Consider the following 23,587-nt stretch of genomic DNA (forward strand, 5'->3'; position numbering starts at 1 on the left):
TTTGTCTTTAAAAAGGTCTACAACATTATTATAATAATAATAATAATAATAATAATAATAACTAACTATGCTTTCTGAAGCTACTCAGAAAAGCTGTGTAGTGCAATTAAGGATTCTTTTTATAGTCAATTAATCTGTCAATTTCTTTTCTATTAATTTATTTGTTGTTTGGTCCAAAAATAATTCAAAAATGTTGAAATCTGTCTTCAAGTGATGATGTTCTCAGATTTCTTATCTTGTCCTCAAACCAAAATGTATCAATTTTAACAATTTCTTTGTCATATATAATTAGCAGATTAACAATGGATTCATTGACACATTGTTGCAGCCCTAAAACTGTGTCATTTTTCATCTGGAAGGTTTGATCCCCGCCTCGTGATGCGTCCACTGAACTCCAGACTGTTTGGTGGTGGCAGCCAGCAGTGTGTGAAAGGCTCTGACAGATGTGTGAGAGAGAAAGTGCAGCGTCCACAGTAATTGTGCTGTATGAATGTGAGCGTGTATGACAGAACTTAACATCAAAGCACTCTGAGTGGTTATCAAGATTTGAAAAGTAGACCACCACTTATCACGCTGTGGTCAAATTGCTTCATTTTATTGAAAGAAAAAAGAGAAAAGTGCCCCCCTCGCAATTTATTTTTAAAACCCTCCTCCATATTTCAAGTCTTGCTGGAGAAAGCAGCAGAGATAACGGATACAAATGACAGCAATCCCCACCTTACACTGAGAGAAATTAAGTAATTAAGAGCCTTTTAAGGGCTCCTGAGTAAATGAGAGAGAAAATGTTTAAGAGAGACAAACAGGGTGAGGAGAAAGAAATGCATAAACCCAGACGAACAGAGTCACATAAAAAAAACTAGAGTTGAAACAATAAACGTGCCTTTGTCTTCTTACCAACTTCAGAGAAGCAAGGTTAAACAAAAAGCAGCTCAGGTTAAAGAGGTAAAGTCCAGTAAAATAAGATCCACATGGATTGGGTTGACAAAGATTGTCAGCCAAGCATTCACCTGACTGGGAAACCAGCAGCTCACGCACTTTATGCTACAATAACCAGCATGCTTTCCGCAAATATAGTCCCATTATGCCCACCCACACTGTCACCACCGCTCCCCACCCAGTTTTTACACACGGAACAATAAAACAAACACTCTTGGGGTTTTTTTTAGTTTTGTTTTTTTAAACAACTGAAAAAAACGAGCAGATACTCAGTCCTACCTTCGCCCAGTTAGACGCTGACAAGCACCGCGACGTGAAGCATCCTCATCTCCATCCTCCTCTTCTCCTCCTTCTTCTTCTTCTTCTTCTTCTCCCTCCGGGCGGAGACTCCCCTTTCTCCTGCGGCTTCCCTCTCAACTTTACATCGAACGATAGTGACACTTTCCGAACACGCTCATCCTCAAAAGTGACGAACACTATCCCGTTTTGCTTTGTACCCGCCACCAACTTGCCGCTGCCACTAACACCACCATGGTTGTGTAGAAATGCATGTATTTTTTCTTTTAACAGACAACTTCAACCGTCTTTAGCATTTTTTTTTTGTCCTCTGAATGTGCACGTGCCTTGTGAGGTGCCTAAAGCACTGTGGGCAGTAATTCACACACGCAAAGTTAAACCCACTCGTGTAGAAATATCAAACAATAAAACAGCAAACACGAGGGGAGACTCACAGCGGCTCACACTCACCACTGGATAGAGATGACAACAAACTGACACAAGAACGCTCTCTCCAGGAAATACGTCACGATTGGAGACGAGTGGACTCGATTGCGTGTGCTTGATTTGTATTACCGGAGTCGTCAAAATACACCAGTGGGGCGGGGTCGCCGTTTCTGTAGCTTGTCGGATGAATTCATTAGTATGAACAGTGTTTCCTAACGTGTGGGCCAAATATTTCATACGTTTAGATTAAAATTTTTACCTGATTAACTGGCTATTTGATTAATCAGTGCATATCTAATTGAGATTATGACTATTCACCAGTATTTATAGGTATAAGGGACAAAACATGAGTGTGTGACTTTAAACTTCTTTTGTAGATTAAGTTTTAAGTGATATTATTGATATGGACAAACTTTTTATTTATTTGTCAGAATGCCTGTATATACCATAAGGGGGAATTTGCAGTAATCCAGATAACCTTTGGGTTTATCCCTGTGAAGCCAGTACACTTCTCATTGAGGTAAATCTCCATGGTAACGTATGTGGATCCTCTAACCTGCTTTGGAGCAGGTAATGTACTGACAATCGGATCACTGGACCGGATCAGCCGTCTGTCAGGACGCTGACAAGGACAAAAGAGTTCACGGTAAAAGAAGAAACAAGGATTTACTGAGACTGTCCATGTGTTCACGCTGCTTATAAAACAAACAGATGGAGAGTCAACCACACTAATATATTATAAATGATATGATAGTTTCATTTTATTCCTGACAGCATTGATGCTGAGACTGAGAATATGCCACATAATTAGAAATGATCAGCTCACGACACATTTACTACCTCTTTGTGCATCGGCAACACAGACTGCCCGACATTATTCAAACACGCTGTTTATCTTCAGACTCTCTTTAAATATCACACTAAGTGGTTCTCAAATGACCCAGTCAAGCTGGAACCCACCTTTGTCCAGAGTCATTCATTTATTTGACAAAAATAGTGCAGTAATATACAATGCCTTTATGTCAGAGCTGAGGAATCCATCCATCCAACCATCCATTTTCTACCACTTTATCCTCCACATCAGGGATGCAGGGGGTGCTGTGCCAATCTCAGCTGACACTGGACAGATCGCCAGTCCATCACAGGGCCACATAGAGTCAAACAACCATCCACTCTCACACACTTACCTAATCCTCCAATCTGCATGTTTTTGGACTCTGGGAGGAAAACGGGGAACCTGGAGAAAACCCACACACACATGGGGAGAACATGCAAACTCCATGCAGAAAAGACCCTTGTTCTGACCGGGTCTTGAACCTGGGAGCTGAGGAATATGTTCTAAAATTCCATATCCTGTATTTTTAGGCTGCTTCCAGCTCACTTGTGGACAAATAACAGAAACTGTATTTTCATTTGCCGTATTTTCCCAAACTTTTAGTCCTTATTTATGTGCATAACAAGCATCAAATGAGGTTTTAATGCTTTTACCAAACACCTCTCAGAAATAATTTGTTCACCAAATCAAAAATAATATTAGGTGACACAGATACAGCCGTAAATGTAGTCGCTACATTATGCACACATTTGCTCTTGCCACGATTTATATTGTGATTTGGGTCACGGTTGTTTAAAAAGTGGGTCTCAATTCAATTCAATTCAATTTAATTCAATCACAACATACATTATCTCAAGGCTCTGCACATAGAAAGGCAGAAACCTTTACAGTATTATAGAGAGAAGAGAAACCAGACAAATCACACAATGAGCATTAAACAACAGTGGAGAGAAAAAAACTCCTTTCTAAAAGGAAGAAATCTCTGACAGAACCAGACTCAAAGATGTGCGGCCATCTGCCTCGACCGGTTAGGGTGAAAGGAAAGATGGGGGAGAGAAAGAGGGGCGAGAAAGGACAAGAGTGAGGAGAGGTAGAGACAGAAGAGAGAGACCAGGAGCAGGAGTCAGTGATGACATGTTTATAGAAGTACAATTTCATTTATACAAGCAGCAGCAGCAGTGATTGTTGATACAGATATCAATATAGACAGTTTGGGAAACACTGATCTCGATGGTGCAGTACCGGTGACTTGTTTATGTCAGTGTGAGTCAATACTCATCCCGATGTTATGAGGAATCTTGTTGTTAAATTTACTGGCTGACTTGATGCATCGAGCATTGACATCTCTCTGGTCCACTGTTCACTGCTGTGGAGACATTTATGTTTATATACCTTTATAGGTTCCATGTCATCACAACTTTCTCAGTGCCTTTGGAATGTTTTATGTACTGCATTTAGTGTTTGTTTGTTTGTTGCCCATAAAACAGACTGAATTGAATTGAGTGGTGACATTTGATATATACTTGTATTTTATATGAATGTGCTAATGTAACACACACTTTTACTATAACATTGTGAACAAAATGAAAAAATTTTTTCTTTCTGTAAAGCACAGCTGTGCAAATAAACCGATCAACACACAATTTATCAACATTACTTATAGCTGTATATCTGCAATTTCATGATTACACTATTATGTCGTCGAGTCATCTGCTGTCCTTTTGTTCATGGTTCTGTCGACGCTGCGTTCAGGTGAATCCGCTCATACATGGATAATTAAACTCAGGGTTAGGGTTAGCTTTGTAGTCCCAGTTATTCAGACGGCCAAAGTTATTTCTTATTTCAAATCAGACAAACAAAAAACATATTCTGGGTCCATTAAACTCTCCTCATAGTTCATGTCCTCGGGATCTGCTGACATCATTTTCCGAGGAACATGAGTTATTGAGTGATTGTCAACAAGGGTCAATGGGAGCAGCGTCTGCAGCTGAGATTGAATTTGTGGACAAACATAGCAACAGCACCAGATAGAGATAAATATATATATAGAGACACACTATTGGTTTATGATTTACATCATTTGACACATTTTACAACAGGTGTGAAATATTAATGATACAGAATCACATCTTAAGAGGGTATTCCACAAGGTTCATTATCGGGACCTAAGCTATTTTTACTTTATGTTCATGATATTTTTACAGTATCTAATGAGATACATTTCTATACATTGCTGATTACTCACGATGTGCAGAAATGACCAGAAACTGTAGAACTACATTAAAGTATAAGATGGAGATGGAATTGAAAGAGTATAGATCACAATCCCTGTTGGAAGCCACATATAAAACAAATCCAATGTAAATTTTCTACATCTATTGCTATTCTATATTACATTACATTACATTACATGTCATTTAGCAGACGCTTTTATCCAAAGCGACTTACAATGGAATTGAGTACAATCAGCCACTGGCACTAATCAAAATTCAGATATGTGCCAGTTTTGGGAGTAAAACTATGCAATCGAATAACTAATTGATTGCAATTATCTACATATTTCTGTGAAAAACAATCAAGGACAGTAATTAGTGTATTAGAGTAATATTTGCCTTATTTTTCATAGAGATGATGGTCTATATTAGATATTTTATGAATTGTATCAGAGAATACAATACAGTACAATTTATAATTTATACCCAAAAATAAATCCACACCACCATTATCATCGTGGCTGGGATGGTTGTCTAATGCATACAAAGGAATTTCGGGCCACACCAGTTTGTAAACCAAACACACCCTTCATTTGCAGACAGCCGCTCTGTACTTGATAGTGCCGCTGTGTGTGACCGCCATCTAGTGGATATCTACTGACGTTACAGTCAATTGATGCGGATGAGGAGACGGCACACTGAACGGTAGAGGGAGCCATAACACAAAGCTCCCAGTCTGACCCGCACACTTGGTCTATCCTGCTGCAGCTTGGAAAGTGAAACACAGCCCGCTTTCAACAGCTCCCCACCCCCCCGTTAACACGGACCAAAGTTAGCCCGGAATAAGGGCAGCACGCATGTGCCGTCAACCCGGATGTAGAAATGCCTGTACGCGTCTCACTCCTATTTCACCAACTTGTGACATATGTGTGTCTTGTTATTGTTAGTGATACATTTTAGCACCGGTTTGGAACAAAGCCCTGCTGGTCCAAATCGTTCCAAACCGGTTTAACGTCAGCCGTGACATGAGTCGACCTCCGTGGATGGTACAAGTGAGAGACAGCTCCACAACCACAAGCAGTGTCGGAGGAGATGCACTTTTGATTTACGGTGAAAGAACACAGGTGCGTAAACGAGCGCGTACATATTTCAGTTATTTAATGAACTAAGATCATGGTTACAACATTAAAAGCCAGCATTTGTCTCTGTGTTCCTTAACGTGGGACGGTGTTCCGGTTGCTCGTTTCTCGTGCCTGTTTCCAGGGGCGGATGTTATATCTTTAAGGGGGTGCTTGATTTCAGGGGGAGGACTCGGATATGTAGAGTGCTTTCATTTTACAAATAAAAACGATATGTGCACTAGCTATTCAAACATCATGGAAGTCAAATTCAGATGATGTCAGTAAAACAATTCATTACAGTATTGAATATAAACACTTTAGCCACAAAGTAGCATGAAACTAGCACATATTTTACAGTATAAATGACAACAGGCATTTTTTAGGTGTTGCAAAACACACCACTGCTTGACCAAACCCGCACCCTCTCTTGTTTTTTACAGGAATCAAGGTGTTTGTAGGAGTTTGGAGATAGATCACACACAGTATGCCACTTCTAGCATTGATTAGTGCCAAGTAAAGGTCACTCATGACCTGACTAAATTATATAACTTTTATTAATCAATTCCTGTGGACTGTCTCTCCTATTTCAATCTGCAATTTGTGGCAATGCTGCCTCTGGAGTGCAATTTTATATTAAAATAAATGAATGTATGTTCTAAACATTTAACATGATAACAGGTAATGCTTGGATCAAGAAACACAGTTTTAGTGCTCATTTATCAAATGACTGAGGACAATAATGTGTTATATTTAAGTAATAATCCGGTGGTGGAGCTAACTTCTTTGCTTCCACTCCTTCCTTTTTTTCCAGATCCTTCAGTAACTTGAAGGATGGACTTTCGTGGTAGGAGGCACGAGCGAGGCAGCAACTGGACTGACCAGGAGATAGTGGAGCTGCTCCAGCTGTGGTCTGATGACTCGGTCCAGATCGAGCTGGAGAGCTCGCTGCGCAACCAGCGTGTGTTTGACCGCATTGCCCACATCCTGCGAGAAAAAGGCATTTTCCGCACAGGTGACCAGTGCAGGGAGAAGATCAAAAAGATGAAGCTGGAGTACCGCCGAATCAAAGACAACCACAAGATGAGGTCCTGGAAGTTTTATGATGTGATGGACAGAGTGCTGGCCAACCGACCATCCATTACCTACTCCTCCTTGGGTGGAGCTGTCATAGCTCAACAGGTGTTTCAGAATCCCGTGGGGCCTGACACGTACTTGCAAGGAGTCCCAGCTAGCTCCTTTGGTCCTGTGTCCTCAGGTGGGTTTCTGTTTGGTCAGCCTCCCAAAACCGGCGATCCCCTGGATATAAAATGTGAAGACGATGAGCAGAGCATGTTGAATGCAAATTCTGCACCGCCGGAGATGTATTATGGGTCTGGAGATGACCAGGAAACTGATGGGCAATCTCTACTGGGGCCAGAGGACACACTGGGTCAAGGAGAGAGCTCCACAAATACAAGAATCTCACCTTCAGGTTTGTAATCCAACTGACAATTACTAATACATAATCATTCATATTGATTATGATATTGCTGTGAGTAGCTGATGCAGTCCTATGTGATTGATTTAGTCCCTGTGTGACTTCAGCTTTTGCCTCTTTGTAGAGAGCTGGTTTTAGTGTTTGACCAAGGTTTGTCTCTGATGGGATCTTATACTTAAGCTTCAGTGTGTTTACTACCTTCTTGAACCTTCTTCTTTATTGTCCACTGGAGAAAATGGCCTTTGGCTGTGTATTCACTGACATATCGTGTGATCTCATGCTGTCATGGTGAAGAAGGGTTCAATACATCTTTTGACCTGACTGGATCTTTTTGACCTACAGTCGGTCACCACAATCTGACAGTGTCTACATAAGTTGTTTTGTTTGTTTGTCAAAACTGAAATACACCCATGTCAGATTTTTTAAATCTCTCTCCTATTATACTCTGTCCTCCACTGACACTTAACACCGGTGTCCACTAGTTTGGCTGCATTAGTTGAAGCAGTGAGCAAAGCACATAGGATGATGGTCACACATGGGACGATGGTCTCTGTAGTTGTCAATTCCCTCTTATTTGCTCAACTGCAGCTGAAACAAAACAAAGCTGCAGCTTTTGCATGGAAGACCTATTGTTTGATATGGTCACAGGACCAGGAAAATATTTAGATGCATTTACACAGAGAACGTCTTCATTTAATTTAAAATTACGTAGTTGAAGATAGGGGTGTAAGAAAATAGCAGTACTATAAATGATTGTGATATGCAGCAAGCTTTAGGCCATTTGACTCTATCCACCCCTTCCACTCCTCTCAATAGACAAAGAATAAAAAATTGTATGCATATTACATTGTTATTTTAACTAGTAGTTCTGGAATTCTTCCTAAAACAGACTCATTTTTGAGGGAGATACACTAGTTGAAAAGTCTTTTTTCCTATTTCCAGGTTTTAGTGATGTGAACCTTGCTGCTCCTGCCACAACGGCCTCCCAAACTGTTGGTGTTCCTGTAATACTGAACACATTTGAACTGCCCACCAAGGAGGCACCTCATTCCCCAGCTTCTGGGAGGCAGCGAAAGCGTCGCCACGGTGGGAGAACCTCATGGAACCATGGAGGTTCTAGGGGTGGTGGTCATCATGGCAGCCTGGATAAAACCCTGGTCAGCTTCCTGAACTGGCAGAAGTCAGCAGAGGAGCGCCTCCTCTCTCTGGAGGAGGTGAGGTTAGAGAGAGAGCTGCAGGCTGAGGAGCGCAGGCAGCAGAGGGAGGAGAGGAGGGCAGAGCAGGAGCGCCAGCATGAGCTCCGCCTGTTCAGCATGCTGACAGGAGCGCTGCTTGCTGTTGGAAAGGCTCCTCCGACCACGGCCATGACACAGACTGACCCCTCTGTCCCAACCCAAACTCCCCTGACCTCTTCGCAGTTGACCAAGGCTGCCTCTTCTGCCTCAACATCTTCTCCTCAGCTGCCTATTGATGCTCCCGCATCACAGGCTGTTTCCCCTCAGGAGACAAAAACATTAGCACCACCCACATCTGTCAAGGCCTGCAAAATTTCCCAAGATGTTTCAGCAGAGATTCCCCACCGTAGCGTGTACCTATCCAAACGTGGTAATCGCATCCGACAGCATCAGGGGATTCTCCAGGAAGGCTTTGCTCAGTATGCAATGGACACACACCATAACAGGGACAATCCTGATGTAAGTAGGGCGCCTTGATGTTGATTATCTCTGACTTGTTGTTTCACATTATTATGAAGATTTACAAAAGTCCTTTTTTTCCTAATGTCTAGGGTGTAATCAACATGGGAACGAGTGAAAACAAACTGTGCTATGATCTTCTTCACAAACGGGTGAGCAAACAATGGAGCTGCACAATTAATCGCAGAAGAGCAACATGACCAAGTGCAACATCCAAATCGAAAGACGTGACAATTATTTGATTAAGATAAAATGTGTAACAACAAATAGGTCAAATCATCACATTTGAATTTATTTTGTGTGAAAATGACAGTTAAAGATGCACAACTTTATGTAATGTTTGTACATTAAAATATCCAAAAATACCAGAACTAATGTTATATATTTTTGGGTAGTGTACAAACATTAACACTCTTTAAATCCACAGCAATGTGTGTGTATTTATTGAAGATTTGTCACCTTTTAAACACATAATTTTCTCTGTGGAGCTGATGCAATATTTTGCATACAGTTTGGCTTAAATTGCCATAAATAATAAACTTTTAGTGCTCTAAATACTTCTCAGTTCTCAGATAAATGCCAGGGCTTTCACAATAAAAGCCACGTTAAAAAATGTATTAATTTAATTTAATTCCTTAAAATGAATGGAGACAGAATGGGAACATAAATGCTAGAGTCCTTTATACTTTGAAATGGCAGTGAGTTGGTGTCACACTTAAAAAAGCTGATCGTTGTGTGGCGTATCTAACCAAAAAATTGCTGTAAGTGACCTTGGCAAAAAGACAGAGTGGGTCGGTCACTTAATCAGGAAATGAGCTGAAGCTCATGATCCCACCACTGCTCCCCAACATCATCACACTTTTGTTTTGGATTTTGTTATTGTTTTCAGTGAGAGATAGAGAGAGAAATGACATACTGTGGGTTTAAAAATAGGGTTTCAAAAATTCAATTTCACCCTATTGTCCATCTCTAATTAACAGTCTGATCAGATTGTGTTGGATTAGTAAAAAGTATTATTGCAAAAAATGCTCCTAGAATGAATTTCATTGACATATTTTCTGTGTTGCAGCTGACCAAGCCTGACATGCTGCATATTGACCCGTCCTTGTTGCAGTATTCAGACTGGAGGGGACACACATTGTAAGAGATTTATGTGGATCTCTGTTTTCATTAGAAGAGTGTTTGTCCTGTGGCTCCTGGTGAAGTAAGTTTTTTTTTTTTACAAGATGAACAATTTCAAAACTGCTCCTTTCTCCTCTCTTTCAGCCTCAGAGAGGCGGTCGCAAAGTTCCTGACTCATTACTGCTCTTCTCCAAACCCACTCAAAGCTGACAACGTAAGTTCAAATTGTCACTTAAAATGTCAGCAAATAACACAAGCAACACAAATAATGTGTGGGAGAAAACTGACAATGACGGTGGATGAGAAGAAGTGAATGAATGGTAATTGTCTTCAGTGTCTCTGTTTCAGAGTTTCTAGATTTTTTCTGATTTACAGTTGAGATCATGAATTAGTTCCACCAGCAGGTGAAAAGCCAATATCTGGAATCAGTTCATTTATTTGATCTTGCCAAAGCAATGAGAGAGCGAAAACCTCCACCAAGGCTGCAATCAATACACACCCCTATCGTCCATCTTGGACCAAAATCTCTATCCCCGGAAAATTTAATACAAATACAAACAGAAAACCCATCCAAAATATAACCTACTTTGGTGAAGGCAATAACTTACTAATGATTATAAACTTAGTAAGCAGACATAATGAGCGGCTGTTTAATTGCATGTATATGAATATATCAGACCTCCTTCTCCAAGCTGCTCTGTAATGAGGTCATTTGTGTGTTTGTGTTCAGGTTGTGGTGATGAACGGTTGTGGTTCGCTCTTCTCATGCCTCGCTGCAGTCATTTGTGACCCTGACGGTAAGTTCACCAATACAGTCATTGAAGAACGCAATACATCTATATTCTATCTATTTTTACATTTTTGTATGAAGCCCAAGATTATTATAACATAATTATTCCCACAACACTTAATTTAAAAAAATAATTGGTGTGTCTTTTAAAGCCACTGTATTGCAAACAATGCCTTCATTTAAGCACTGAAGCATGTTTTCTTTTGCTCATTAGCTAATACTGAGACTGAAACTTTAAAACGATGCCAAAGCATCATCTTTCTAAATTAGAGTAACAAAGTGGACTAATTGGTGGATTTAAATACTTGAACTTGCATGTTTACATATACGATAGATAGATAGAGATGCTCATACACAATCTTTAAACACACATATATGTATATATATATATATATATATGTATACACAGGTATATATAAGCATTCATGCTATATACACATACTAGAAATATGTATAAAAACACACAAAATAAATCAGCAAAATTGTGTAGAAATTGGAAAGAGATGATAAGTGGTGATACTCATGTTATTCATTGCGTTGCAGACGTCATTCTTATTCCGACTCCTTTCTACGGCGTTATCACCGAGGATTTACATTTGTATAGCGACGTTAAACTCTTCCATGTTCCACTGGACTGTGAGGTAGGAAGACAGAAACCTGAAGTACTTTCAGTCCTTTGTTTGGTTTGTTCCTCCCTGACTGTATGTACACATTACAGTACATACAGTTTCAGTGTGAATTCAGCTTTAAGTGCATCGTGTGCTGTCAGCTGTCCAATTTGGACGTTGGTGTAATTTTTTTTTTCCTTTTTATTTTTGCAGGTTGACGGTTGCAAAGACAGTCAACCGTTTCACCTCACTGTAGAGAAGCTAGACGCAGGTCTGAAAAAAGCCAAGCGAGAGGTAATTCATAAAAGCATGTTTCCTTAACACCTTAATAAATATTAACAAAAACGTACCATTTAAAAAAAAACTCTGGTAATAATCTGTAAAGACTGTGATACAGTTTCTACCTTCTTCCTCTGTTTCAGGGTTTAATGGTCCGAGCTGTTATACTCATGAACCCCCATAACCCTCTGGCTGATGTCTACACCTCGGAGGAGATGACCGCTTTTTTGGAGTTTGCCAAAAGGTATTTTTGCTCCACTATTGTCTCGTGTTGTTGCCTGTAACGCTGTAATCCCCCACAGTCTACATTTCCTCTGGCTCCTGTAAACACACTGCAAAGCTACTGTAAGCGGCTCCTGGTCTGAACTCTTTTATTGTGTGGCTGAGGGCACTGTCTCGTGTGTGGAATATCATTCTCTCTTGATGTTCTTTTATCACCACTCCTTAACCAACAGCGTATTGTCAAGTACAGCCATGTGCCACTGTGTCCCCTGCATCATCTACTGTTTTCCAAATGAACTTGCCCGCCTAACTCTCTCTGTAGGCGCAGAGCTGTTGTAATCGTTAAACCTCTGTGCTTTTTACGCTGACCCTGGATGTCGACGGACGCATTTTACATTTATGTCGCAGTTCTTTGTTGTCACCAGTAATTAACAATATAAAACCATGGTTTATTGACTCGTCACTGTATATATTTCTGTTATCTTTCCCTCCACCTGTACCTGCTTTCAGAAATGAGCTGCACACCATTGTAGACGAAGTGTACATGCTGACGATTTTTGACGAGTCTGTCACCTTTCGCAGTGTTCTCAGCATAGACAGGTACTGTGTGAACCCCCATTTGTGCATGATTACTTTATTAGAACTTTAATCATTACAGCTGTGCCTGAAGACACACTCTTAGCCGCGAACAATGTGCCTTTATTTCAGGTTGCCCGATCCACAGAGGACACACGTAATGTGGGGAATGAGCAAGGTACATACTGTGCTCTACGAGAGCCTGAGTCTGTGAGATGTTTGTATACTTACTGACAACACTGTAAAATCTCTGAGGTTTTTTTCCCCCCTCTGGGTTTTTGCATTCACTGCTCATTTTCATTTACTTCCTCTCCCTTCTAGGACTTTGCAATGGCAGGAATGAGGATAGGCACACTGTATACTGAGAGCACAGACCTGGTGGAAGCTTTGGCCCAGTTGGGCTCATTCCACGGTATCTCTGGTTCCACGCAGCACCAGGCAGCACAATTGCTTCAAGACAGAGGTATGAATCCCGGCTTAGCATGTAGTCGTTATGTCAGGTCTACCATCGACACTAGGTCAAAGTTCACACTCCTAGCAAGCTGTTTGTGTTCCCTTAAAGGTCCAGTGTGTAACATTTCAGAGGGTTTGTTGAATATACTATCCACAAGTGTTTGCATTGATGTAAAATTGCTAAAAGAAAACTTTTGTTGCCTAAGAATAAGCCTTGTAGTTGTGCTTTAGGAAAAGGTCTTACTTTGCTTACTTCTTTGGTTGAGGAGTCGTCCGTTTGTTGCAATCTGCAATCGCACCATTAGATGTCACTAATTCTTACACACTGTTTAAGTTTAAATTCATTAATCCAAAGTACTTTGGAGGCTAGCTTTTCAACTAATTCAAGGGTGAATTCAAGTTCTTCTCCACTTAGGCCTCGTTCAGACCTGGTATTAACAGCCGTTCAGGAAACGATGAAAAGACGCTGAAAACAAATTATACTATGAATGTGATCTGGCGTGCCGCTTGCACTATGGAACCGGGAGGAATCAAGCACGTCTCCCATGGAGTTCTGAGTCGAGCCTGCCACTTACCTGTCAATCAAAAAACACTTAGCACTACAGTACATGTGCTTGCCTTGCTCACTTTAGCAGATACGTCACCTTGTGAGAAACCACACCTCTCTGTATGTGCTCCCATCTCATCACAGAAACTGGAGCACAGATACTATTTTCTAAGCTACACTGCTACACAGAACAGTACAGGTATACAATACATAAAAACTGGACATTATAACCTCTTGACATGAAATTAAATAACTTGAAAAATATATAGGTAGGAAGAGGGCTTATTCTGTTATCCTTTCATTAGTGTAGTCATATTTCCATCATCTGTAGTTGTTGTTGTTTTTCTTTTTGAAATAACAGTTTGCAGTGCAGTAAATACAGTTTCATCGTTGCATAGTCCATTTTTGTCAGGAGGCTACTTTTTGTTGTTTAGCAATATTTAATTTTTAGATTTTTTATCTTGAAAAATCGTCCACCAACGCCTACATGTGGATCGTAGGCACTGACTCTGAGCTTGTTTTGGACAAAACATAAAATGAAGAGGAAAATACTTTAGATTCATTGTGATAATGCCGCAGGTCAGAAGAGGGAAGTCAGCTGAAGATGTGGTTCTTACTGTATTAACACATGAAACTCTGAATGTGTGTAGAGACTGGATGTGAAGGGTGCATTGCGTTCATTAAAATCACTCTGGATGGATGTAAAAACCAGGTCTGGAATGACAGGGTCTTGAAGATTGTTGCCCCCCCCCCCCCCCTCCCTTTCTCAGCTTCTTCTGTTGTGACAGGGATATTGCTTGGAGCTTTGCTGCACGCCAAGCTGCTACAAGATTTGTAGCATTTAATTTACACTCACGCTTTGTCACTTTATATTTTCACACTGCAGAGTGGATCAGTGTGGAATTTCTGCCTGAAAACAGAAACAGACTGAAAGCTGCTCACAGCTACCTGACAGAAGAGCTGCGGAGTCTGGACATCCCTTACCTGGACAGGCCTGCGGCCCTGTATGTCTGGGCTGACCTCAGGAAGGTGACGACAAGAAAGTTAGGCTGAGATGTGAAGGGCTGCTAGATTAACTTTTAAATTGTGCATAGGGAATTGGAATGCTGATAACACAGTCATTTAATTCTCTTTAACTTAATGGCTCACTTATAATTTCTTCACAGCGTTGTTTGTGTTTTACCGCAGGCCAGATGTGTCACACGCCTGTCTCTCTTCTTTTGTCAGTACCTCAGAGAGTCGTCGTTTGAGGAAGAGTTGTCTCTGTGGAGGTGTTTCCTCAGACACAAGGTGGTCATGAGCTGCGGTCAGGCCTTCCACTGCTCCACACCCGGCTGGTTCCGCATCGTCTTTGCAGACCAACAGGACCACATTCAGCTTGGTCAGTTTCCAGTGTAGACATGATATACCTTAAACTTCATGTTTTTATTTTTTGTTTTCAGCTACTTTTTCATATTTTCAAGTAGCTTTTATGCTATATTTTTTAGACATTAGCTACATGTTATGTATAATTTCATTTACTCATTACTCATCGGATAATAGTTCCTGACTTGTTCTGGTAATGTTTTGTGTTATGTCAGGCCTGAAGCGATTCAAGGAGGCTTTGAAAGAGATTGAAGAAAGGAGCGTGAGCCCGGATTCACACTCTGTCAAAGAAGCCAGTGAGGAGAGCAAAAAGTCAGTGAAAGAGGACAGTGGAGATTCGGACAATGCTGCGATTGTTAATTCAACATCGTCGCCCCGGAGCAAGTCATCCGACCAGCTGAAGGAGAAGGATAGCCCTGTTCCTGACACGGGTTCGCTGGCCTCTGAGGAGTTTGTGTTGCTGGACTGCCAAGCGTCGAAGCACACGGAGAGTCTGGAGTCCCTGATTGGTACTCTCAAGCATCAAATCCGCTCCTCTGATTGGCTGGAGAAAAAAACTCCAGAGCTGTCCCCCGGAGAGGACCCGGAGATTCTTGACGTATTCCAGGCCCTGCTGCAAAGGGCCAGAAAGTGAGTTCAGGATAAACAGACACAAATGTCACTGCCGGTGTTACAGAGGCAGCACTCGATCATCTCCCACCTCCCTCTCTGTGTTTATGGCAAAACACTCGCCACAAGCTTCTGACACAAAGTGAGAACTCAAATTCCTGTTTTTTGAGGAGTGGAGAGCAACGAGAAGAAGAGGACAAAGTACTTCTCCATCTGGATCATGAGGCCTTATTTTCAAGCTGCCCGTGGAGGTGGCCTTGAATTTATTTTGTCTTTTGATAATCCAGTCAAAAGGTTTGTGTTCAAGTTAAAGTAAATGCCAAATGTAACTCAACCAAAAGCAGTCCTGTTTGATTTGCAAACCGCTTGCATCTCTTCATCTAAATTGTACATTTATTTTTAAATATTCATCGTATGCACTTTATTTAAACAGATTATGTCGTGTTTCAGTAAAGGAATTGAATTGAATAAAGGAATCAGTCATTGTCTTTATTTAACGTCTTATGATTAAATATCAAGATATAGCAACAAGTTTTGCAAAACTGAAGGTGTTTTCTTTCTTTACATCTGATCTTTTGTCACCTGTGGGCGCCGTTCCATTGCAGCACAGGAAAACGAGGGGGGGGGGATGCAGCCATGACGAATGTCTGCAACTACACATTATACCACAGTGAGAAATCAAGAGTGGGGTTTCCTTCAATGTGGTATCATGAATAATGACCCACTGACACTCCCCACACAGTTTCTGTGAGGGGCGGGGGGGGCGTTGTTACTGCTCAAAGGATGTGAGAACTTTTAAAACATTTTTTAACTGATACTTTCTTCCTCATTGTTGAAGTGCTTCCTTAAATATTGAATGATTGTTTTAATGCTTTCACTTTCCGTACTGTTAGGATCAGTGGTCGTGGTGGAGAGTTTGCAAGGGGGGAAATTCAAGGCCGGGTTTGGGGGAGTTTCCGTTGCAGTGGAGGCGGGGTGTGCATGTGAGGGCTTGTGGTCATGAGTGGTACAGTAATATTGTGTCAGGGCGTTAAAGAGTGTTTGTTCAGTCGTGTTTGTTCAGCAGTAACATAGGAGCAGCTCCTGTTCTCTAATCCTCGCTCATCTGTACTTGTACACCCTCCACAGCTTCATTCCAACATCGACAGTAAAGGTAAGCCTGTACTTTCATTATAATTCTACAATGTTGCTGCTGGTGCACGTGAACAAAATAACAAACAAGGGTTGTTTTGGAACTCACCTGCTCTTGCTTAACATCAGTGCACTCCTACTCAGCTATTTCCTCCTGTCTCCTCTCTTTCCCCAGCTTTTCTCACACTCTTCAGCGGTGTAGAAATATGAAGTTTCTGGAGCTGGACGATTCCATCAGTCGCTTCAGGTTCACCCAGTCCTGTGTGGGGCTGGCAGGTTGCCTGTGTGTGTGCTATGCAGTGTGGACACCTCTCTGGCTGAAGGATCGGGGACTGTGGGCAGAGTGGAACAGCACTGACAGCCAGCAGACCGGTCACACACACAGCACTGTCTTGAATGGTGAGTGTTCTTAGAGTCAACAAACGGAATCAATCACCCTGTGTTAGGTTAAATGTTGTATTGACAAATGACGTGTCGAATAAAATGTGCCTGAATTTATTAATGAGGCATGTCATGTGTTCGAGAAGACACCGGTTCCACTAGAAATCAGCCGCTGGCGAAGTTATTTTACACCTCTGAGTCTCTCGAGAGGCTCAATGTCAGGAGGCACTATTGAAGTAACACTGTGTAGTGAACGAGTTTGTGCTTGCTCCTCTGCCAGGGAAGTGCATTCTTTTTATCTGGGAAAATCGCTCACACTTGGTTGTCAGCAAATATGCGGAAATAGGCTGAAACCTGGTCTTTGTCATCTGCATCTTGGCATTCTTGGCATCAGGAATTAGGTCTCCTCTCAGTTTGTTGTTTTTAGGTAAAAACAGTGTAGGACTGAATGTAATGTGGGCCATGTGAAGTGTCCTCGCTCGTGTGTTTATGCACAGGAACGTGAGGAACGAGTGTGCTCCCAGTAAAGGCTGAAGAAATGCTGTTGTCCTTGTCATTTTTACTGAAAGCTATTGTTATTCACTGAAATCTTTAGTCGACAAATCCAGCGGTGTTGCGACAGGGCAGGCAACTCAAGCTGAGAGGAGGCCCTAAGAGAGGCTGGCCAATTTAGTAAAAAATCCTAATAATACATATTATTATTTCTATAGCACCTGACAGTATAATATTTACATCACTAATAAAGCATTTAACGGAAGATAAAGTACATAATGATTCAGAATGTCAAGGAAAGTGCTTCAGACTATTTTTTAAATACATGCACTAGAATAATTCCTCCCGTGTCACTGAAATGTTGAATAAAACAGGTTTTTAGCTCATTGTTAAAAATAATTACAGAGCTTCAGAGTCTTGGTGCATAGAAGAACGGGATCCGGCATGCTGACGTGGGCTAATGATGCCACAGACGTTGCACCAAACAGGGCTTTGGAAGGTCATCGTGTCCCTGACCGCTGGGGCGCTGCGTTCTGGGTTTAAATGAAATTGAGGCGTACAGGTCCTGGATCCACCCACTAACTTTGTCTGATCCACGCCAAGTCTTTCTTAGGCCAACAACGTGTTGTGAAAATCCTTCAGTGGTTTCTCCGTAACAAACAATTGAAAATAATAAAATGAGGAAGATTGGTTTAAAGTCTCATGAAAAACCCACGAACAGATCCAATCATAAAGATATAAGATTCTACAAAACAAGAATTACACTAAAGGTATTGAAATTGCAGTTAGAAGAATTTAGATAATGTAAATATCTGCGATAGCTTAGTTGACCTTTAAGCCGTGTGTCTGCAGTGAAAGAACAACATTGTCATTAACATATTAAACACATTAACACATAAACACTACAACACAGGCCACTGTGATGATCAGCCAAGTTAACAATCCCAGAAACCACAGCTGTAATTTTCCTTGTTTACGTGGTCACAGAGAGGTCATAAACGCAGTGAGTGTAACAATGTCAAAGTGCTTCAGAGCTGTGCCAGAACAGGTTGCTAATGGCAACAGAGCCACGGCTGGTCATTGTTACACAAATAACCCAAATAACTAAAGGTCTTTGTGAGCGTTTGCTTTGTCCAAATGTGTTATTTGTGCACAAACTCTTGTTCTGACTTCTGGTTTCAGTTACACACTTGACACATGCTGTGCGGGGGAATTTATCATCACGTTAATGTGTTTCACTTCATCATACTGACTAATTAGGGCAGACATTAAATATGACTCCGGCAGATTACCGTCAGTATCAGTCCAGTTTACCCACGGTGTATAAACATGTTATTTTGTGTCTTCCAGCTGCTGAAGCAGAGAGAGTATTTGGCGTTCTCTCCTCCATCATGGCTATAAGCACTGGGGCTTTGTGTCTGGTGTTCGCCCTCTGCTGGACATCTCAGACAGTGCGCTCCTACTCCAACACTCGCTCTCTGCTCATGGCAGGACAGGCTCTTTACCCCACCACGGTGCTCCTGCTCACCATGGTCTCCACAGGTAACAAGCAGCATGTGGAGCATCTGCCTCCCTCAGACTCAGGCGCAGCACGTTTTTATTTTTTCGCTTTATTAATAATTACACTGTTGTGATTTTGGGAGGGATTAAATAATACATGAAACCCGAGTAAAGTAGTTAAATAGCTCCAGTTCACCTCCAAATAACTTTTTGGTTTGTGTAGTTCTACCTGACCCTCACCTACAGGAATTCTTTTATGTACTACTCATTTACATAGCCTGCAAGGCAGCACTTTTTAAAGAGACTTTTTTACTTCCCTTGGAATTGCAGTTCATTATCATATAAACTCGTTTCTAAAGCTCCAGGCGTGCAATAATTGACCTTAATGGCTTTGTATTCCATCACAACGATACTTGATTTAACTGTTTTTTTGTCTCCTGTCAGGTTTCTTCTTCCTCCTTGGCTGGGCTCTCTTCACGTATCAGCACCGAGAGGAAATCCAACAGGACTTCTCTCAGCTCGGCTCTTCCTACTGGCTCGGGGCTTTAGGTTGGGTCCTGCTGCTGGTCGTGGAGACTATAGTCTTTATTGCTGAACAGATTGTCGTGCCAGACATCCTGCCCGACTTAGAGAGGGCTGTGGAGTCGTGGCGGATTTCCTCTCAGCTTAATGCCGCTAAGCACTCTTTTAGCGATGGGTATCACCCTGGCAACAGCCAAAGCAGCGTTATTCCACAGAGGTAAATGTCAGCTCCTTGAATGGGATGCAGAGATTAGGACATGACAGAGAAAATAATGGTGAACGTGTGAGTTGCACGTGAATGCACACGGAGAGCGGCAATTTTGTTGCGTGTTTATGTAACAGTACGACCAGACTGAATACTGATTAACCCAGGGAGTTAAAATGTGGCTACACAAATTTAAAGCTCTGGATCTTGAACGTCGAGTCCAGTAGTGGATGACTGTGGCGGTCGATGCTGCAGAATGTTTTCAGTATGAAAAGGGAAAAAAAACACTAAGGACCAGAGTAGAACACTCTCTCATCAAGAGATCAAAGACTGTAAAAAAAATAAATAAATCATGTTGTCAAGCCCAGGAAAGAGGATGGAGGTAGCAATTAGCCACCAGGGAGCGACTCCATTGGTCCATGGACATGGAGCTGAGACAGAGATCCAGCTTTTTAAACTTTTTTGAACTTGTCTAAAATGTCTAAAGGTACTGATGAATGTTCATCTAATGCCATCGTGTGATGACCAAAACTCTTAAAGATCATTATGAATGTGGTAATGTGAGACATTTGATGTATGGTGTACAGGACAATGTCACTGTGAAATACTAACTTAAACTACAGTATGTTTCACAGTTTTGTTATCATATGCTGACCATGCACTTTACCTTATCTTTACCTCTGCTGAGGAGGTCATGTTTTCTGTCTGCCTGTCTGTCCGCCTGTCTGTCTGTCTGGGGGCAGAATAAATCAAAAACCAAAGGTAAAGATTTAGATTATATTTTCTGGGGAGGTTTTTACCCAGGAATACAACTGATTACATTTTGACTGAAAAGTGAAACTGTGGGTGGAGGTTTGCACTCTATGAGTCCTTCCTCTAATTTTTTTTAGCAGGAACTATGTAACAATATCTTTTCTGTCAAGCAATACTATCACACTTGACTGAGGGAACACTTGTGTGTATACACCAGCAGATGATTGGGGGGGGTTATGAAGAGTTTATTTTTTATGTATTTATTTTTTTGAGAATTAGAATTCTCTTCTGAAACGTTTTGTGTTTTCGATCATAATAAACCTCCTGTGACCACAGTGTGAGCATTCCCACTCTCTTATCTTGGCATGAAACAAATCACTTCCTGTGAGCAGCGCGGAAATGTCGCTGTGTGACTCTTGATCTAACCACAACTATAGCGAGACATTCAGGGTCGCGGAGACGACAATAATCATTATTTGGCAATGGTTGAATTGTAACAGACGATGTTTTGAGAGAACTAAACGTGGGAAAGGGGGCTTTTAAATACGCTGCTCATTCAACAATAACTGTTTTCAGACTGATCTGCGATTGTCAGAACTGATCTCCGTGGCGGTCGGGAGGGGAAACTCCCTTGGTGGATGTGGCTGCTTCTCAATTCTTTGAAAGATGTTATATTCCAAAAGTTAAGTTTGACTGTTTAAAAACAAAAGTAGCAGTCATATTGACTCCAAAATGCACTGCACGTTTATTCATCACGTCTTTGTGCAGACTCAAAACCCTCACTCTGCTACAGTTAACGAAACGTCACATCCTTGACAGTGTGAGTGGCTACGTTGATAATGACTATGAATACATCTCTATCGTCCCCCCTCTTTAATTCCAGCAGTCGGACCACGAGACTGCCTCCAAAGTCGTTATTCCCTTCTCTCTCACACAAGGAAGCACCCTGATGCTGGACTGCTTATGTTTATGTTCTCAACCTGCCAAAGTGGAGAAGAATTAAGTGGCTCTGGCTCTGTTAATTGGGCGTTAATCAGGTGTTGCTCTAATTAAAAGGCAGTTCCGCCCTGTTGGGCCCCTGGTAATGAGTTTGTTATTAAATCCACAGAGGATTTTTGTCTCTTTTTCAATTTACCAAGAGGATAGTGCTTAATTGCCGTGTAAATGAGGAGAATGTCCTTGAAGGTCGTCTTGCATCAGCACGCAATCCATGAGCAGAAGGGTTCTTGGAGCATCTCGGTCCTTACTTCAAATCCATCCGCTCCTGTCCTTGTGTGTGTGTGTGCGTGTGTGTTCAACAGAGCCGCTCAGCTGTGTAATTTTAGTTCATTTCTCTTAGTAAAAGAAAAAGAAATCACTTCAAAACTCATTTGCTAAATTAAGAGAGCAGGTAACCCACTTTCTTTTGTAAATAACAGCACTTTTAAAATTGATTTCCTTTCCTTCTAAAGAGTCTTTTATTTCCCCTGGTATTCACTGTCTTGGCCCTTGAAAGCAGCCGGTCTTTTATGGCTGCCCGTGTCTCATAAACAAACCGGCCACTTTTTCACCTTCCCAAACCACAAACGCTGCTCTGTCAGCCCTCCTGTGAGAGAAACGGACCAAAGGTTGAGAATGCCTTCAGAGTCAGGCGGCACCAAATCAATGTGGAGATGGAGGGAAAGAGATAGAGAGATGTTTGGGCACAAAGCAAGAAATGGCAGATGAACGGTGGGGCGATGTTACACAGAGATAGACCGGTGACCTGATAGACACACAGAGAGATTTGCTGGTGCAGAGTGTTGAAGGGCATTTGCCACAGAGACATCAATCAGAAGATGGCACCGAGATACCAAAAACAGGCTGCTGGCGTTTGCCTGCCCGCTGCCGGCGGCTCGTGTAGAACACAGCCGGAGCTAAACCACTGCTCTTCATATCAATTAGAGACCAATTATACAGCCATGTCCTACTAATTATGCTGCACTGCCACGACGCTACCCCTCGGTACTGTGTGTGAGTGCTCCTCCGCGCCCCTGTGTGTCTGCGGTTGTGTTCATTATGATAAATAAATAAACTTGCCAACTGCCAAAGCAAAGCATCCTTTAATCTGACGCTCAGAGCTGTTAGTTAGTATTTAGGGGCGAGGAAAAAGGGGGACAGAAAGTTGTTGTTTTCTCTTTTACCATTTGGTGGTGCTGGTGTAACATTTATCCCTCTGCCTCCTTGCAGTGGCATCTAATGAAAGTCTTGCACTTAATGAATAAAAGCACCAAAACAGCCAAATAAATAATTAAATAAATGAATGAATCAAAACCTGTGTATGTACTGTATGTGTTTGACTTTAATTTGTGGGGCAGACAAAGTGTGATTAATACATTTAGATGATTTGGAGCCAGAATGCACTGGAATACTTAATAAGTCTAATTTTATTTGGCTCCATGTGGGGAACATGATGAATTGTGACATAACCGTGAGTGAACGCGGTGATTTTTGCAGTTTTGTTTCTCCGCGGTTTACATAATTCAGAGCATTTGTAACTCTGGTGACAGGTTAATGCTGCCGGGGGTTCAAAAGCAAGACACGGAGGGGAATGTGCAGAAAGAAGGCAGCAGGGAAGAAACCGACATGAGATGAGAGGTGGGAGAGAACAACGAGGGGGAGGGGGGGGGGTGGGGGGGTCTAGAATTTGAGATGCTACAGCATAGTTTCACACTGTCCCTGAATTCCACACAGCAGCATGTGGCGTCTGATTTGTATGAAGTTTGTGCCATATAGACTTTTCCCTCCGCCCTTTACCACCAGCTCCCTGTATCCTCACATGTTTTCTGATGTAGTCGACTGCTGCAGCATTGTTCTCTCCGCTGCATTGTCATCGTTATAAGTGGACACTCTTGGAAAATGGAAAAGTCAGGGAATTTGACGTTTGCCGTCGTACAATCTCCCCACAAGTAGACAGAAGAGAGAGAGGTTGAATAAGAGGGAAAGTATACCTTGTGTCCTTTTGTCATTTTATTTCCCTGTGACACGCTTCATCTCGCCAGTAGAATCTGCAAT

The 23,587-nt window shown here is 41.7% G+C and overlaps 3 protein-coding genes across 3 annotated transcripts in view; 2 read left to right on the plus strand and 1 right to left on the minus strand.

Moving 5' to 3' along the window:
- The window catches only part of furinb (furin (paired basic amino acid cleaving enzyme) b), a 104,025-nt gene extending 102,324 nt beyond the window's left edge, over window positions 1-1,701 (minus strand). Inside the window, exon 1 of the mRNA XM_058646023.1 lies at window positions 1,216-1,701. The gene's annotated coding sequence lies outside the window, so the exon portion shown is untranslated. The remainder of the gene's footprint in view (window positions 1-1,215) is intronic.
- Window positions 1,702-5,538: 3,837 nt separating this feature from the next.
- Window positions 5,539-16,062, plus strand: accs (1-aminocyclopropane-1-carboxylate synthase homolog (Arabidopsis)(non-functional)). Its single transcript, XM_058646112.1, has 16 exons — window positions 5,539-5,831; window positions 6,640-7,299; window positions 8,248-8,999; window positions 9,092-9,151; window positions 10,069-10,139; window positions 10,266-10,335; window positions 10,852-10,918; window positions 11,455-11,552; window positions 11,733-11,813; window positions 11,942-12,042; window positions 12,531-12,620; window positions 12,729-12,774; window positions 12,918-13,059; window positions 14,483-14,625; window positions 14,824-14,977; window positions 15,177-16,062. Exons 2-16 carry the CDS (start codon window positions 6,660-6,662, stop codon window positions 15,593-15,595), a joined length of 2,934 nt encoding a protein of 977 aa, XP_058502095.1. The 5' UTR covers window positions 5,539-5,831; window positions 6,640-6,659; the 3' UTR covers window positions 15,596-16,062.
- Window positions 16,063-16,350: 288 nt separating this feature from the next.
- Window positions 16,351-20,890, plus strand: si:ch211-256a21.4 (uncharacterized). Its single transcript, XM_058646113.1, has 4 exons — window positions 16,351-16,723; window positions 16,877-17,100; window positions 18,925-19,116; window positions 19,519-20,890. The coding sequence occupies exons 2-4, from the start codon at window positions 16,908-16,910 to the stop codon at window positions 19,815-19,817; spliced, it is 684 nt and encodes a 227-aa protein (XP_058502096.1). The 5' UTR covers window positions 16,351-16,723; window positions 16,877-16,907; the 3' UTR covers window positions 19,818-20,890.
- The last annotated feature ends 2,697 nt before the right edge of the window (window positions 20,891-23,587 follow it).

Source organism: Solea solea, chromosome 12 (assembly GCF_958295425.1).
Source record: "Solea solea chromosome 12, fSolSol10.1, whole genome shotgun sequence".
Taxonomy (NCBI): Eukaryota; Metazoa; Chordata; class Actinopteri; order Pleuronectiformes; family Soleidae; genus Solea; species Solea solea.

What these genes read in the sequence shown, in the direction of transcription:
- si:ch211-256a21.4 (XM_058646113.1), top strand. Translation starts at nt 16,908, where the DNA reads ATGAAGTTTCTGGAGCTGGACGATTCCATCAGTCGCTTCAGGTTCACC. An exon ending in ACACAGCACTGTCTTGAATG is followed by an intron (nt 17,101 to 18,924) that starts GTGAGTGTTCTT and finishes TGTGTCTTCCAG; the next exon opens with CTGCTGAAGCAGAGAGAGTA. An exon ending in GCTCACCATGGTCTCCACAG is followed by an intron (nt 19,117 to 19,518) that starts GTAACAAGCAGC and finishes GTCTCCTGTCAG; the next exon opens with GTTTCTTCTTCCTCCTTGGC.
- accs (XM_058646112.1), top strand. Translation starts at nt 6,660, where the DNA reads ATGGACTTTCGTGGTAGGAGGCACGAGCGAGGCAGCAACTGGACTGAC. An exon ending in GACTGGAGGGGACACACATT is followed by an intron (nt 10,140 to 10,265) that starts GTAAGAGATTTA and finishes CCTCTCTTTCAG; the next exon opens with CCTCAGAGAGGCGGTCGCAA. An exon ending in ACAGGACCACATTCAGCTTG is followed by an intron (nt 14,978 to 15,176) that starts GTCAGTTTCCAG and finishes GTGTTATGTCAG; the next exon opens with GCCTGAAGCGATTCAAGGAG.